Here is a 16,546-nt window from a genome sequence, read left to right as displayed (position 1 = left end):
CTTTTCTTAAAGCAAAAGTTGTAAATACCACACATACGGTAGCTACGTAGTCACGGACTACTGCGGGCCTATCGATAATACAATAAAAAAAACTGAAAGAAACGAAGTACGAGTCGTTCAGACTACGCTTAATGAATCCTTTGATTGCTCTGGAATGCACAGAAGGCTAAAAGAGATAGCCCAATAGTATTGTCGTTTAGATGAGTGGGTACATACTTGAGAACATCTAAAAACGCTGCAGAAACGTGAAGGATCAAAACACAAAGAGATATATGTTGCACCATGTGTCTTTACGCTTCCATGCTTTGCAATCCTTGCAAAAACAGGAAGCGAAAAAAGAACAATAAAACTGATTTTATCACACGCAACAAAAAATTTCAATGTTATGAGGGGAGACAAAAGAGCGTGGTCCAGCGTACAAAAATTTATTTTTTCGCGCTGCGATGTGCAGCACACGGAGGAAACAGAATATTGCCGTGTAGCCAAGAACGACGCAAAGCTTTTCTGAACGCAGCGAGCTAGCGAGCTCCTACTCTACAAAAGACTAGAATGAAACACAAACGTCGAAGACGCAGTCCGCAGTGTGACGTGCACACATGAACGTCGATAAAGTGAGTTGCGCGGCATTTGCTATGATGCATTACTCTCGGAACGTTATTAATTTCAAATCCATGGAAATAGGATCGAGAACATTGTCGAAGAAACAAAAAATCAAGTTAGCGACAAGGTGGCACCCTTTCCATATCAAACAAATTGTTCGACGGGACGTACGACAAAAAGAGTAAATGGGCGCTCCGGTTGAAACGCCAGATAAGAAACTGGAATCGGCCACGCGCGGTTACAAAACGAACCCTGAGGGATGATTCGCGGAAATATGAAAAGTAAAAGCACAAGGACGTCCCAAAGCTTTTTTACATGCGAGCCTGAGCGCAAGGTAATAAAAGTTTGCAAACAGGTAATGAAGCACCGCTACAACCTGACTGATATGACAAAAGTCCGGCTTTAAGTTAGCCTTGTACAATTCTAGGTCCACGATGCTCTCAAAAGGGTACATTGCTTTTTCCATTCTCACACACAGTGCATTTCTCACGCAGCTCCCCGTCGCTCGGTCACCAGAACAAGGAAACATTTTCTGTGATATCGTTGTACAAGGAACGACATCCCGGGACGCAACACATGTTCGGCATCGTCGTTGCACTACTTAAGTCGCATCACAAGAGCGCGAGATGCACGTTACATTTTTTTCCCGTACAAAACAAACACAAGCCGCGGCTCCGCCGTTCGAGCCAGCACAACGCCGCCCGAGGAGTGACCTCAATGAGAGGGTGGCGCCACTGCGCGGCGGCCAAACGCAGCATATGAAGCTCTCCCATTGAGTTACGGAGCAGTTTTGTGACCAGTAAAGCATTGAAGGACTCTGCTAATAGGCAAAGTAGAACCATGACAACTCGGTAAAAGTCAGTAGAATGGATAAGTTTACCACAAACGGAGCTTGGGTTAGCTAGAAGAATGACAGTAGATGGCTGAAGGAGCAGCAACTACAGAAATTTGTGTTTCATCATGCGGTTGCACATCTGGTGCACGTTTGCTGAAAAATTAATTTGCCAATGCATCTTCTTTCTGGGGTCGTATTGACTGATGCAGGTGTCGCTTGAACCCTAGTTTGCTTTGGCGTTTTGTAAATCTAAAACTGGATACTTTTCTTTTGAGGCAGACGGCCAAGCAGTGCGGCAACCTTGGCTCATGCCTGCATTTCACAAAGGTTCTGTTGTTGCGTAACCGTTAAAGAGACACTAACGTTTGGCTGGCTGTACTTTTGGCAGTGCTGAGGCCATACTGAAGCAGTACTTTGCAATGTCGCTATAACTTTACTGAGTGTGTCTGGCAGAAACATGTATGAGATGTAAAAAATTGGCGAAACGGTGAAAAAAAAAAAAAGAGCATTTGGAAATCCTCAGCAAATGGTACTGGTCGAAGTTTGCCAACATTTGGGCAATGTTGCATTTTGCCTATCTTTTTTTTATTGCTTCGGCAGCAGTCGTCGTAGGGCCACTGCTGCTGCTGGGTGTCGCAATGCATGTTCAGAAAATATCTACAGGCTGGAGTTTTTTGGCTTCCTGACATTTCACAGTTAGTAAAGTTCTGGCCCATAAATTGAATACGGAAGCACCACCAATGGAAGACCACTACTTCACTCTGTAGGGTAGCTAGCATGCTAAATGTGAATGATGGGCAGGTGATTTTAACATGTTTAGACAAAACTTTGACCTGGCTAAGTACCATAATTAACCTTGTATTAGGCAACACATTTTTCTGAAATCTGTACCTGGTGTGTTTCTTCTCTGCCAGGTGTACACTTGTCACCTTAAAGGCAGGAACTTTGCTGGCTGGCTCATATTCTTAACTGTAGTATAGATCACATGGGTGCACTGAAGAAACAAGATGTCGGCAAGTTCTGTACACCGACTAAGGCACTAGCCAGCCACCTGCATTTACATTTGCCCAATGACAACAAGGAATCCAGTTTGAATGACAAAGAATGAGTCTTATCGGTAAACGATTTCATTAGCTCTGTCTTGTTTCTGTGTGCAGTCATCTGGTTGGCATGGCACCACTTTTTTCGGGGTGACAGTTTGGGAAACTGTGTTCAGGCCGGCTTGTATGTAGCTAAATGCAGTAACTGTTCTTTCTTTTTTTTTTTTATTCGTTTGAATGTTATAGTGCATCTAGCTGTCTCTCATTACATCTTTTCTATTTCCCATCATCTTGTTTTGTTTACATATTAGAGGGAAGTAGTGGACAAGAGAAGCAATAACATACAGGTGTGTAGCAGCGCACGAACAACAAAAATTTTGCGCACAATTGGAGGCGATCTGATGCGCGAATCATCTCACGATGTGTTGTTTAATGAATCACATTGCAGGTAGTAGTTCTACAGGGAATAGCAGTGCCAAAATGAAGAAATTTGGACATATTTCTAAGGATTTGCAACCTTTTTCCTTTTATTAAGGGGCTTTGAGATCCTATGTTGGGGCAAATCTTTTTTTCTATTCTTGAAACAAGTTGTTGAACACTTTATTCATCTTGCTACTTGAACTCTTGTCTTTCCCCTTGAAGTCCCTTTTAGAGGGCATTTTTAGAATTTTGCTGTTGTTAGCCCTTTGGGGTGGCCTGTGTCTGAAGTACTGGCCAGAAATGAAAGTGGCCAGCAGAAAAGGGTAGGGCACCTCTTGGTAATACCTTGGGGTGTGTGATTTCGTCTTGTAATAAGTTGTAATTGTGTAGTTGCAGGGAGAGTTTGAACGGGAAATTTTGTTCATACCTGGTTGCTCAGTCTTTTCTTTATTTTCGTGTCTATTTCTTGCCAGCACAGTTTAATGCTTTTGGTTCTCCTCTGGGTTGATGGATGATGTTCCAGCCTATGGTTCTTGCTTTAGTACTACCGTAAAGTTCTAGAGTTCCAAGGGAATGCCCACCCCGAAACATTGCCCACCACCCTTTGAAATATTCAATTTACTAAAACACCCCAAAGATTGCCAACCCTAAAATCGATGGCTTTAGCACCGACGAGTGAAAAAATAAACTGGAATGATCTATTTATGTGTTGATGTGGTCACTTATTTGTCCTTCCCGCACTTCAGCCGAAAGTTTGCCCATCTGGTATTTTTTCTTGATGTCTCCGCGGTTTTGGATGGTGGTGCAGCTATTTTTTTTCTAGTTTTTCGCACCTGACCCGAAAGATCGCCCATCCCGTACTTTTCACTCGATATCTTTGTGCTTTGAGCGGGTGTTCTTTCGGAACTTTGCTGTAGTGGTGGTATTGCTAGGCTCGCTGAAACTGGGCTGCAAGGTGTCGTGCTGTCGAAGGAACATCTCTGCTGACAGCGAGTACTGCAGATGGAGTGGGTTCTGCTTCTCGTTCCCCTACACCTCGGAACGTGCGCCTGTGCTCTTGGTGAGGGTAAATGAACCGGGAGGTTTGGTGTGTGCTGTCAAACATTCCAGAACCCATCCCTTCCCTGGGTGGTTTGGATTGCAGTGGGGGCTAAGGTATAATTTCCAGTCGATCTATTGTGAGAGTGGGCATGATATGTGCCAGTCTGCGGAAGAATTTCAGGGGCATTAGGAGATCATTGGTTGGTTTCCTCGATCAGTGAGGTCCCCAGTGCGCCCCCCGATGGAACTCTTTATCTCTGCACTATTGTGTGCAGGCGGGCGTTGTCCCCCGTGGCCTGGCCCCCGTCTGCTCCTCCCCCTGCTTGGCGGCGGAGCAGCAGGAGGCTGCTGCCGAGGGGAGAGCCATGGCGACCCTGCAGACGGCCTACCACACGCTGCCCTCGGACGACACCGAGAACGAGGGGCCCCCCCACGAAAGCAGCCTGCTCATCCACACCGTGCCCGACAGCAGCCGCAGTGAGTGCTGTCGCCGCTGTTTAAGGGTAGGGGGGGCCGAGGCTCCACTTGGTGTGTCTGCTGTGCTGGTACATTACAGAGCCTGGAACACAGACTGGTATCATTCTCGGCTGTGGCACCTGTTTACTGCGGCTGCTAATGTTGAAAGAGTGAAAAAGGCCATCGCCAAATCACGATGTTTTAGGGGCGAAGCCCCGCAGGGGCTGGGGCTGGTGCCGTCTCCTGTCGCCGTCGTCGTAATTGTTGTCTCATGTAGTCGCGGTACTAAAACACCGGGAAACTCGCTTACGCCTGGTGCTAGGACGTAACACATACTAAAGAAGTACCGGGACACTCGTTTATGCCTCGTGCTAGAGAGCTTTGTGCTTCAAAGACAAGAGACTTCTACAGCAAAGCTGTATACCTCTACCCCCCAACGGTTTCATCTCCGTTGGCAAAAACACCAAGGGCCCAAGAATACACTTACACTGCACGCTTCGCCCCTCTCCAGGTTTCACGTTGGTGGAGGTGGCCTGAGGTTTTTTTTTTTGTTTGTTTTTTTACACCACAGCTTTTGATGCCGTGACGGGGGTATAGTGAGATTGATTGGCTGGGTCTTGCTGCAGCACCCTTGTGAATGAAACAGTTGCATCTTGCAAAGATTATTCAGCGTGTACTTGAACAATGTGCAGGCTGTAGTGTGTAAACGTTATGGAACAGACAGCCCTGCTCAAAACCATCCGTGGAAATTTCTGTTTGTTTTTATTTTGCTCGCTTGCATTGCCTACACATGTACACGTAGGTTAAATGATTGTTTAGGCATTTACACAGTACAACAGGAAGACAACTTTCCCTTCTAGAATTGCATCATGCACAGCATCTGAGAAAGGAGGGCATTTTTTTATTGCAAAAGCAACAAATGCCCCATTGAGCAACAAAGCTGGCATCCGTAAATGAAACCAGGTTCCTTGAGAAGTGTTCCATAGCACGAGGCATTCCACAGCAGTGAGCTCAAACTTTACTGGTGCAACGAGTGGCTGTCCACGCCAGTGCATCGTAGATGGAGGGGGTGGACAAACACATTTAAACAAGCTAGACAGGGGCAGTAACGAGCGGGCACAATGTGTGCCAGGCATATGGAAGCCATTTGAAAACGTTAGGGTGGATCACAAGGCAAAATGTTCTGAGTGCAAGATTACAAATCCCTTATTCAATAATGCAAGGCAGAAGCAAGGCATCTTCAGTGCAATACATACTGTCGCATTCACTTAGGTGTCCTTGGAATTTGTTTTTTGTACCATCGTAAGCAGCTCACTGGCTTTTCACATGCAGTAAGACCGAGGGCAGTCCGGCACTCATTTCCTCTGACTGGATTTATCGACTTCGGCAATCTCACTGCTGCTAAGTTTTGGCTTTTGCTTCTGGTAACGTAACATAAAAGCGACGTGAAGTGAGACGACCACAAAAAGGAAGGTACACAAGAACGGGTGCCTCTCTCAATGCACTTAGCTTTTATGTTACATTTATCACCAACTCGCCCACCAACGAGTCTTCATAAACTTCTGGTAACAGAATGTAGTTTTGCGGCAGTTAGATGCGCATCTAGTGGATAAAGGAATTCCTCTCGCGATTTGCTCAAAGCTTTGTTGGTGGCCTCAAATAACTTGTGTCCTGTGTAACGTGCCTTTTTCTCCTCCTTTGCAGCGAGGTGGAATCATGTGGAAGACTTGGACTCCTTTTTCACCAGGATATCCTTGCTTGGCATTTGTGGTTACAAACAGACCTGAAAACACAAATGCGTCTTGAAGGGCAACATGAAGGACTTGCAACCTTGTGGGCTGTATTAAGAAAAAAAAATCCCTCAATCCCTAAAAAAAAAATCCAAAAAAAATCCGCTAAGGCTCATTCAATGCAAAGTAACACCAGTAGCAACGCACACTTGGGTGGACATTATAAGCTGGAAATCGGTGTAGTGCAGCCAGTCTTGCCAGTGAATTCTCATAAAGAGTTCCACGAGCACTGTCTGCCACAGTCCTATTGAATGCAGCCGTTTAGAGTACACGTACTAAGCCCGTTCTGCTAATACTAAACATGTTCTTTCAGAAGCGGGTGATTACCCTCGTTTAATAACTGTTTTGACTTGCAGGTTTTCATGAGCGTGTTTGGTGGTTTTCATGTGCTGTAGTTCTTTGAGCCTTTTATGAAGAACTTGCAGTTCCCTCCCATTCAGCAGCAGAGTGGTAGTGCGGTCGCTATTCTTGTTTTTCCTTGACCGATCTGCCCCCTTTCACGTCTACCAGTACCACCAGAACCACGGCTTCGCCTGCATGATGCTCTACGAGATCCTGGAGCTTTTGTGAGTGCCTGTTACCCTTCTTGTTCTTCTGCCCTGGTTTTTGGAAATGTTGTCACCTACAACATCATCACGGTGACGAGGGCATGGGTAGGACAGGGTTGGGACAGAGGAGACATTCTGCTTTGAAATGACTGCAGGTGAATATCAGAGGGAAGGAGGCAGCACGTGTCAGTGGTGTTGTAGAGGTGTGCAAACAAAAATTGGGGGCAGAATTTCTTTCCAACAAAGGTCTTTAATTATGAAATGCACAAAAACCTACATCTTTGAGACTGAAATGTCACTGAATTTCAGTCACCCGGCCAAAAGATAAAATAATTCTGAAACGCGAAGTTTGTCTAGGCAAAATTTTTCTAAACCACTAACTCTGGTACAATGCTTAATGTCAACCTTGTTGAGCAAAATGTAACCATTAGGCACATTTGAGACAAAAAATCAATACATAACTGGTGCTACACAGTGTCCTTTTAATTTAGAGTAGGAATGTGCCTGATATTTGCGAAAGCAAATAAAAATACACCTTGAAAACAATGTTTTGACCCAAAAATACAAAACGAGCTCGCAGAGGCATTCCCATTAAGGTTCTAATAGATTGCATTGCGGACCAGTGTGATGTCATTGTGGTAGTTATAAAGCAGGCAGTAAGGGAATGCGGTGTTTTTTCTTTTTCGTAGATGTACAAAGTTATGGTATAGACCAGTGGTTCTCACCCATGAGTGTGCTGGGGTCCTCTTCTGGGCTTGCAGAAGTAGCGGGGTACCCAACGATAGCTATGTTGATCCATATCATAATTCTGAGCAATTTGTTCTGGCATGTAGAGTCGCCCATACACCTATTCAATGCCTGCCTTTTTTGCTTCACCTTTATTCTGATGAGGGTCATATTGTCAAGCAATTTGCTCTTGCAGCTGAAAGTCGCCCAAATCCCTGTGGACATTTATGCGTCTGGCTTGTCGCATTGCTGGCATATTGTGCATAAAGCCAAGGTTAAAGCGTGTATTATGCAGGGAGCGTAGATGAACATACCATGCAGCGAAGCCCCCCCTTTTTTAGTTGCTGGCAGGGTTTAGCAAAAGGAAAAAAAGAAGGGTTGGCAGCCGAGTCTCAAGGAAGGCTTCGCAGACCATTGAAATGCCCTCGCAAACCCCTTGGGGTCAACAGACCCCCATTTGAGAACAACTGGAGTAGACCACTGCTAAACAGTGAAATGAAGGGTCAGTGAGTTGCACACAGTGCAGTCACAAATGAGACTTGGCCGAGGCCGCTGAAGTGTCTCTTCAAGCGCTGTAGTTTCAATCTGGGAGCAATGAGAGAGAAGCTCATTTGAGGCAGCACTTCCCATGAAAAGGGTACACTCTCACTGCTGACCTCTTTCCTGGATGTTGATTGGCTTTTGCGGAAATGAAGCCAAGGTGCTTCAAAAGCTAAGTTTTAACCGCCTGAACTTTCGTTTTAAGTAAGGTGGGTTGTATTATGGGGAGGATAGTGCTAATACGGATGTCTAACCTTACACTGGGGCTTTTTCATTTATTAATTTCTCTGCGTTTAAGGATCCCTAGCTGTGGGCTTACAAAGAGTAGTGTTCGCTGCTTGCCCTGGAATGTTCAATGGCCGACATTTATCCGAGCCATTGGCTGTGCTCTGGATAAGAGGAAGTCTGTTGCTGTTGAAACCATTGGCGGATCCAGAGGGGGGGTCTGGATGTCCTGACCCCTCCCTTAATTTTTGAATTTAAACCTCCAAGAAGATGACCACTCAGGTCGCTGAAAAAGGTGAATTGATGACTTGTTGTATTCCTTGTGTTTTTGCTTTCCAGAAATTTCAGTGAATAAATAAGGCTCCTCCTCCTCCTCCTGCTCATCATCATCATCATCATCACTGATAGGAGCTGACCCCCCTCTCAGAAAAAGCCTGGATCCGCCCCTGGTTGAAACCTCACACATTCTGGAGCTTCGAGCATGCCATTCACATCCTTTTCTGCTTGCCACTGAAATAAACGTTGTTACAGGAGTCCCACTCATTTCTTTACTCCATTTCCCCCCCCTCGCAGGCAGTTCCTGTTTGTGGTGGTGTTCACGACGTTCCTGATCCAGTGTGTGGACTACCCCGTGCTGTTCAAGGACAAGCCCCCGGCACACAATGGCACCAAGGTCACCCTTTCCGACGTCGTCATCCCCACGGGGCAGTGTGTTGCCAGGTCTGCCACCTCCCCACCCCCTTCTTGAAAGCAAAGCCTTATATTGCCCATCATCTTTATCCCGTGACACATCTCGTGTGTGTGGCATGGTGCCGGGCTCAAGACATCAGATGGCCATCCTTGTGCGTGTCATCTTTGCCCTATCGCCACATAACAATGTGGCTAGGCGAAAGGGAAGCCTGGCGTCCTGGGCTTGCAGAAAACTTCTCCAGCGAAACCCGATAAGCATTGGGGATGGCAAGGGGTGGGGGGGGGGAAGCACATTCGAAAGGAGTTAGAAGAAGAGGGAGAGAGAGGCTGGGTTTATCTGTTGCAGCAGAGCGCATGCACAGGCATGAAGGACAGCTCGAGCTGAATCGACAACAAGGGCAGGCAATGGGGTGGGTGGAGCAGCATCTATGTGGCAGTGGTAAGCACTAACCTCATATATTTTAAAATGGGGAGGCCCCACATCATATGTCGTCCCGGGAGCAGGCCGCTTATGATCCGCGATGCTGTGAGCAGGAAAGGGAACGAAAGGAAATACCACAAACGCGCAACATTTAATAAGAGACTTCGATGAACGATGTAATAAGGAGTAACACACGCACAAACACCACCCGTACATTTGCTGGTTAGCCACCTATATGGAGCGCATGGACACATTTTTTTGTGACATCAAGTGCAGTTGCAGAGTTGTTCTTTTTTTTTTTTTTTCCTCCTATTTTGTCGGGACCAGAAAGCAACCCGTTCACACTTTACAGCAGTTCTGGGAATTTGGTTCCTGATTCTCTGGACTGTTGTGTTGTTCCCCATGATTGGTTTGTGAAAGTTTTATATTTAAATAGAGACGCGCAGTTTTAGTTGTAATGACAGTGTACGTTCACGTTAGGTTTGTCATCGTTTGTTAGGTTTGTTCACGTGTAGGTTTGTCATCGTAATAGTGTCCATACCTTTTGTTGACATTACGGTATTTGATGAGTGGCACAATTTTACTGTTTGAAGTATGGTTCAAGTTGTTCCCATATTTGCAGTTCACGGATGTTTGATGATTTGACTGACATTTATCTGTGGGACAGCTGCTGTAGTTGGGAGCAATAAACACAATGTAGACATTGTGTAGACATTGTGTAAACACAATGTAGACATAGCAAAAGGAATATTGCGGCATGGAGCCAATTAGGTGTTGCTTCTACTTTTTCAGATGTTTTTCGTTGTATAGGATCTGGAATTTTTTTTATCAGCTATGCAAGAGTACTCAGCCACCAGCAACAGCAGAGTGCGAAAATGGAACAGGGGTGGTTAGCTGAACAAGTTGGTGCGGTGGTATCTTGACAACGATGCTAAAAGATGTATTAGGGTGAGATAACAATGCTCATCTCTTCCCCATCCGTTCTTATCACCGTTGTCCGAAAAACAAAGTGTGTCTTGCGTGGTGCTAGGATTGGTGGGGGAATGTCTCCTGGGCTTGCTGTGGCTTCTTGCTGGGTGCAGGGAGCAGACAGAGGGGCCTGAAATTGAGGCTCCGATTCCGAATTCTGGCTGAGATTTGTTGAAAGTCCATTCATGAGGATTAGCAATGCTTGTGACACACCGGGGTTCCTCAAGGATGTTCTCTGGGAGCTTTGGCACTTAAGGGCGGATGTGGGTCTTTAAAGAATTTCTTTTAATTTTCAATAAGCAAACTCTATGAAACTTGCCAGTCTTGCTGCTTTCCCCCCACTGATTTCAAATATGCCATCATTTTTTGAGTCAGTCAATTAGTTACTGAGATAATTGGAGGTAATTAGTCATTTTTGGAGGAACAATAGACAAAACAGTGTTAGTCATAAAACTGTAATCTTCAAATTTTTCAGTACTGTGAACCCTTGTGAATGAAACGAGAAGCCGTTTTTTGATGCACCGCTTGGAACTAATTTTACAGCTCGTTAAACCTTGGTGGCACCAGTGGCAAAAAAACTGTCTCTAATGCCCATTTCAAATGCCAAAGTTTAATGAGCTGTAAAATTAGTTCCAAGCTGTGCATCAAAACACCAATTCTTTTATTGCATTCACCAGGGTTTATACTATTGGAAAATATAAAGATTACAGTTCTTTGACTAACACTGTTTTATTCATTGTTCCTTTAAAAATGACTAATTATCTCCAATTATCTTCGGAACTAATTGACTGACGGAAAAAATAGTGGCATATTGGAAATCAGTGGAGGGAAAGCAGCAAGCTGGCAAGTTTCACAGAGTTTACTTAGAAATTAAAAGAAATAGTTTTAAGAGCCATTTACCCCCTTAAAATATGTTTAGAATTGCGAAAGTCTTCTTACACCGCCGCGATGGCTCAGTGGCTAAGGCGTTGCGCTGCTGAGTACGAGATCGTGGGTTCAATTCTCGGCCGCTGCGGCTGCTGCTTTTCTGATGGAGGCGAAAAGCAAAAACGCCTGTGTGCACGAGATTTCGGAGGACGTTACAGATCCCCAGGTGGTCAAAATTAATCCGGAGCCCTCCACTATGGCACACCTCATTGCCTGCGTTGCGTCGGCGCGTTAAACCCTACAATCAAGTCTTCTTACCCCCTCCTTTCCGTGGCCCGTGCAGCCTGGGCTTTGGCATGTGGCTCTGCCTGGTGGTGGCGGCCGTGTTCTGGCTGTTCCGGGCCATCCGCGTGGCCTGCCACCTGATCCAGTTCATCGAGATACGGGCCTTCTACAACCACGCCCTGCGCATCTCCTCTGTGAGTGACGCCTCTTTAAGCTCCGATGGAATGGGGCTTTGTACTTATTTTAAGTGCAGAGCACTTTAGGGGCTGATTCTGTTGGCGTTTCCTGTCGTCGTAATCGTTGTCTCATGTAGTCAGGGTTCTAGAACACCGGGAAACTCGTTTTTGCCTTGTGCTAGAACTTAACGCGTGCTAAAAGAACACCGGGGCACTCGTTTACGCCGCGCGCTAGAGAGCTTCATGCTTCAAAGACACGAGACTTTTACAGCAAAGCTGTATACCTGTACCCCCCAACGGTTTCATCTCCATTGGCAAAAACGCCAAGGGGCCAAAAGTACACTTATACACTACATGCTTCGCCCCTCCCCTGGCTTTATGTTAGTGGAGATGGCCCGGGATTTTTTTCCCTCAAACACAGGTAGAGGCGACTGTAACAATGGAGCATTTCAAAACTGAGTGAAACTGAGGCGCGCATTGATACGAGCACCGACGCTTTGCAGTTGGCAAACTTGGTATTTGAAAGCAAAACGAGTAGCTCTTGTTTGTAATGGTGTCTTTATTTACCATATGGTGGCTTGGTGGCTGTGACGTTGCACTGGGAGGCATGAGGCCACAGGCTGTTTGTTTTGACGGACGCAAAGTGCATAAAATGCCTGTGCGTACGAAATTCTGGTGCGCATCCCCAGGTGGTCCATATAACCCCACTGCACTAAACAAGTCCTCCCAAATTAGTCGTCTATGCCTCATAGACTAGGTGTAGCTCCGACGTCGAGATGCCCCACCTGGGGACGATGCAGCAGGGACTTTCACTGCGTTCGTAGCATGCGAGCCCAGACTCGACTGCTTTCTCATGCTCCGTGTCGGTGAGCTAGCTGGTCTCGTAATCAGAGGGCGTTGCCGTCTGCCGTCACTGCTTGCAGGGATGTGAAGGCAAGAGAAGCTTTTGGAGGGTCAGTAAGTATTTGTGTGTGTACTTCTTGTCTCTGCACCCCTTTTGTTTGAATGGCCAAGCTTTGGCAGGAAAGTGCGTACTCCTCGTGGTCACAGTGCCCTCCCGTTTCCTCCTCATCCCTGCTTGCACGTGAAGAGTGATTTGGACAACATGACGTGGCACGAGGTCCAGCGGCGGGTGCTGGAGGTCCAGAAGGAGCAGCAGATGTGCATCCACAAGCAGGAGCTCACCGAGCTGGGTCAGTGCGCTCTTTGCCCGCTCTTCGTCGCTTTTGTTTTATCCCGCACTGTGATGGGCGCTTGGCACCGAGCGAGGAAGCGGTCCGCGTGCTCAACACGGCGAATACCGTGCCACTCCTGACACTAAGGGGAAGAACGGTCTAATAAGGCACCATTTCCCCTCTCACGGTGCATGATTACCGTATTTTTGCACGTATAACCCGCATCAACAATGCGAAAATTTCAGTGGCAAAGTAGAGGGGCGGATAATATGCGGGGTGTTTCCTTTAGTGCAGCTTCACGGCAATGCGTGTTGTGCCCTGAAGCTCCTACGCAGTCACACTGACTAAGCCTTTCATGGCAGCGATTACGCAAAACATGCAAGGACAAGGAAGAAAAAACAAGGACGCGCGCACTCTAACAACTGAATTTTATGAGGGAATTGTGACTTTCGCCTCGCAGTCAGTGTATTCTACTTGCTAAATATACGCTTTTTCTATCTACATAGTATGTGATGTGTTGTTGCTTGAGCAGTAGCTTTGGTGCAGCCTTTCCTGTATCCATTGTGCGGGCGATGAGCAAGGATTTTTTTTTTTTCCGGCGTGCTGAAAGTGGGTGTGCGGATTATGTGCATGGGCGGGTTATATGCACGAAAATACGGTTTTTCTTTGCTCGTGCGGGACAGTGTAAAGAGAGAGAGATTTAATTGCACACGATTAACGTCTGAATCATGTAGGTTCGGTCCATCGGGCAGTGGTGGTGAAGTTTGATGTTTGGTGTGCTACTGGCCTGCTGAAGGCAGTTGCGTGTCCAATACAAAAGTTATATGTTCCAAGTGTTGGGGCCATAGTGTGGAGGGGATCGGGGGAAAAAAAGTCTGGGTGTGTGTGTGCTTGCATGTATTCACGTATGCTGATCCGTGGTCAGCACTTTACACGTTCCTACCAGTTTCTTTGAGTGAAGATTTAACTGTTAATGGTCATCTTTAAATGTGGCATCAGAGTCATCGCATAAAGCCGCACCACCTCGGTTATGAGGTGATGACGGCTTTACGAGACGACAGGTGACGAGGTGGTGCGAGACATGCGTTCCTGCGGTGATGCGCCATGAGAGAATGCCAGAGTACAACGCGTGCCGTCATGCATTCGCTGATGGCGCAATCGCTTCTCGAGATACAGCAGCTATGCGTTGTCGCTGAGGAGACTGCAGTTTGCACTGTGCTCAAATTTAAGTATCGCAGAATGTTCAATGGCTGACGTTTATCCCAGCCATTGGCTGTGCTCTGGATGAGAAGTCTGTTGCTGTTGAAACCTCAGACATTCTGGAGCTTAGAGTATGCCATTGAAATACTGTTCTGCTTGCTTGCTGCTGAACTAAATTTCGTTACGGAAGTCCCACTCGTTTCCTTTGTCACTAACTACTTGCTGCGACTTCACTGAGGTAGTGGAAGCGGTCAGTTGAAAGGGCTTTACCATGCGCAGGTGCGCAGAAGGTTATCCGAAGTGTATGACAAAATAAGCAAGCTCCTGAAGTAAACCCACGACCGATCTGTTGTCTTAGCTAACTTTCATTCCGATGGTAGCCTTGGCCAACTATTGTGTTAAGAGCCACCACCGTGAGGCTGACGGGTGTGGTTCTCTCTTCCCCTCCCTCCCTGGCCATGACGAACTGCAGACATCTACAACCGCATCCTGCGCCACAAGAACTACATGGTGGCCCTGGTGAACAAGGAGGTGCTGCCCCTGCACCTGCAGGTGCCCCTGCTGGGCCGGGTGGTGTACCTAACGCAGGGGCTCAAGTACAACCTGGAGCTCATCCTGTTCTGGTTCCCGGGGGCCCCCTTCGGCAGCACCTGGCACTTGCGGCCCGAGTACAAGCGGGTGGCCCACCGCGAGCTGCTGGCCCAGCAGCTGGCGCGCCGCATCCTCTGCGTGGGGCTGGCCAACGTGGCCCTCATGCCCCTCGTGCTCCTGTGGCAGCTGCTCTACTCCTTCTTCAGCTACGCCGACCTGGTCAAGCGCGAGCCGGGGGTGCTGGGCCTGCGCACCTGGTCCCCCTACGGGCGCCTCTTCCTCCGCCACTTCAACGAGCTCGACCACGAGCTCAACACCCGGTCGGTTCCTTACTTTCTCTTTCACACCCGGTGATCACTGCGGTGGCAGTCTTTGGGCATTTCCACATATAGTGTCCATCAGCAAAATCATGTAGAGCACAAATTTTCCTTCTCCAGAGCTAGTGTTTCCTGTTTTCTTACGTTTTGGCTAGTTTCTTTTACGTCCAACTTGAAGGGCTTGTGGAGCAACGTTTTGGCCAGTGCCTTTCATAAAGGCCATTTTGAAGGGCTTCTGGAGCGACTTTTTGGCGGGTGTCTTTCGCATCTAAGCACGTGCTCATCACTGGTCACCCCTTTTATGCTCAATGGGTTGGGGGGGAGGCGAGAGGGGCGAGCACTCGCAGCCAGTCTTCACGCTCTCACCGATGACATGACGTTGTGCTGGTGGGAGATTTGAACACGGACGTCTCACAGTCACAGCTGATGCGACCTGACTTGCTGTCTCCACGGTCAAGCGCTTTGGATTGGTGTGCTGTACCCCTGTCATTATGGGCAACAGTGCGAAAAAAGACGTGGACGAAAGAAACGGACAGGACGAGCGCTGACGAGCTCTTTTTTCATGCTGTTGCCCAGAATGACGCCATACCAACTTGGCCAGCTCACTACTCTGTTATACCCCTGTCACACGGCAAATCTAATGTCATTCAAAGTGAATGAAATTAGCTGTTAATGGCATTTGGTTTGGCCATGTGGGTCTATGTGGCGAAACAAATGTCAATTGATAGTGATAGTGGGGCCAATTAGCAAGCTCACAAAATTGCAAAATTACAGTTCAAGTGCCTCTGAAATATTTTCATGCATAATAACTTTTTTAAAACAAAATGAGTAATTCCTTTTTTCGATTAAAAAGAGGAAAATTGCCATCTTAGGTGACATAAGTAGACATCACAAGCCGAGGCAAGTCCGCAAAAAATCTGTATTAGGGTTGGAAACGAGATTTTTTTTTTTTGTAAGTGCTTGTTTGTCTTTTTTTATTTGAAAAACAATATGAAGGGGAAAATATGTTTACTGACAGTGTTTATAAATCGTATTGTTTGGTTTATTACTGAAATTTCTTGTCCATTGACGCGCCGCTGCTGTCGAGGCTACTCATTTGGCCGCCGAATGAGCTCTCCAACCTCATTTAGCTGCTAAATGCCATTCTCCTTGAATGTCATTAGGTATACTTGTGTAGTGTCGAACTAATGACATTTAGAGCAAATGACATGTGCTCTAAATGTCATTTGATTTTCGGTGTGATGGGTATTACCCACACAGTAAGATAACTACGATGGGGAAGGGAAATGCACAGCCCCATGTTTGTCCCCTAGAATAAATCTTGAGTCCTTCCAAGTTTCATTGATCCAATTAGGTAGGACGTATGCTCATTCACAAATTAGAAGCAAACTTTTCTTCTCTTTCGTGCACTCCTTGCAGTGTGCCTAGCTTCACTGCTCTTCTTCACAGGGTGGAAGAGCACGGAATCTTTTGCCCTTCTAGGGGAAGGTTACAGCAATGACATGGTAGTCTTTATGTGGTTCAGTGTCTCAGTTTTTGGAAGCAGCAGCTCCATTACTCCTTCAGTCTCATTTGCATTAGTCACCCGCCGCGGTGGCTCAGTGGCTAAGGCGTTGCACTGCTGAGCACGAGGT

At 46.8% G+C, this 16,546-nt stretch overlaps 1 protein-coding gene across 1 annotated transcript in view; it reads left to right on the top strand.

The window, feature by feature from the left end:
* Positions 1 to 16,546, top strand: part of Atg9 (autophagy-related protein 9) — a 46,913-nt gene that overhangs the window by 2,974 nt on the left and 27,393 nt on the right. The window contains exons 2-8 of the mRNA XM_077698212.1: positions 4,212 to 4,413; positions 6,097 to 6,140; positions 6,684 to 6,748; positions 8,795 to 8,941; positions 11,512 to 11,647; positions 12,720 to 12,822; positions 14,477 to 14,915. Of these exons, the coding sequence (XP_077554338.1) occupies positions 4,302 to 4,413; positions 6,097 to 6,140; positions 6,684 to 6,748; positions 8,795 to 8,941; positions 11,512 to 11,647; positions 12,720 to 12,822; positions 14,477 to 14,915 (1,046 nt within the window). The 5' untranslated portion in view covers positions 4,212 to 4,301. The remainder of the gene's footprint in view (positions 1 to 4,211; positions 4,414 to 6,096; positions 6,141 to 6,683; positions 6,749 to 8,794; positions 8,942 to 11,511; positions 11,648 to 12,719; positions 12,823 to 14,476; positions 14,916 to 16,546) is intronic.

This window comes from Haemaphysalis longicornis, unplaced genomic scaffold (assembly GCF_048455015.1).
Source record: "Haemaphysalis longicornis isolate Haplotype H1 unplaced genomic scaffold, Haemaphysalis longicornis Haplotype H1 scaffold_2, whole genome shotgun sequence".
NCBI lineage: Eukaryota > Metazoa > Arthropoda > Arachnida > Ixodida > Ixodidae > Haemaphysalis > Haemaphysalis longicornis.
This window is presented reverse-complemented; position numbering and strand designations above follow the sequence as displayed.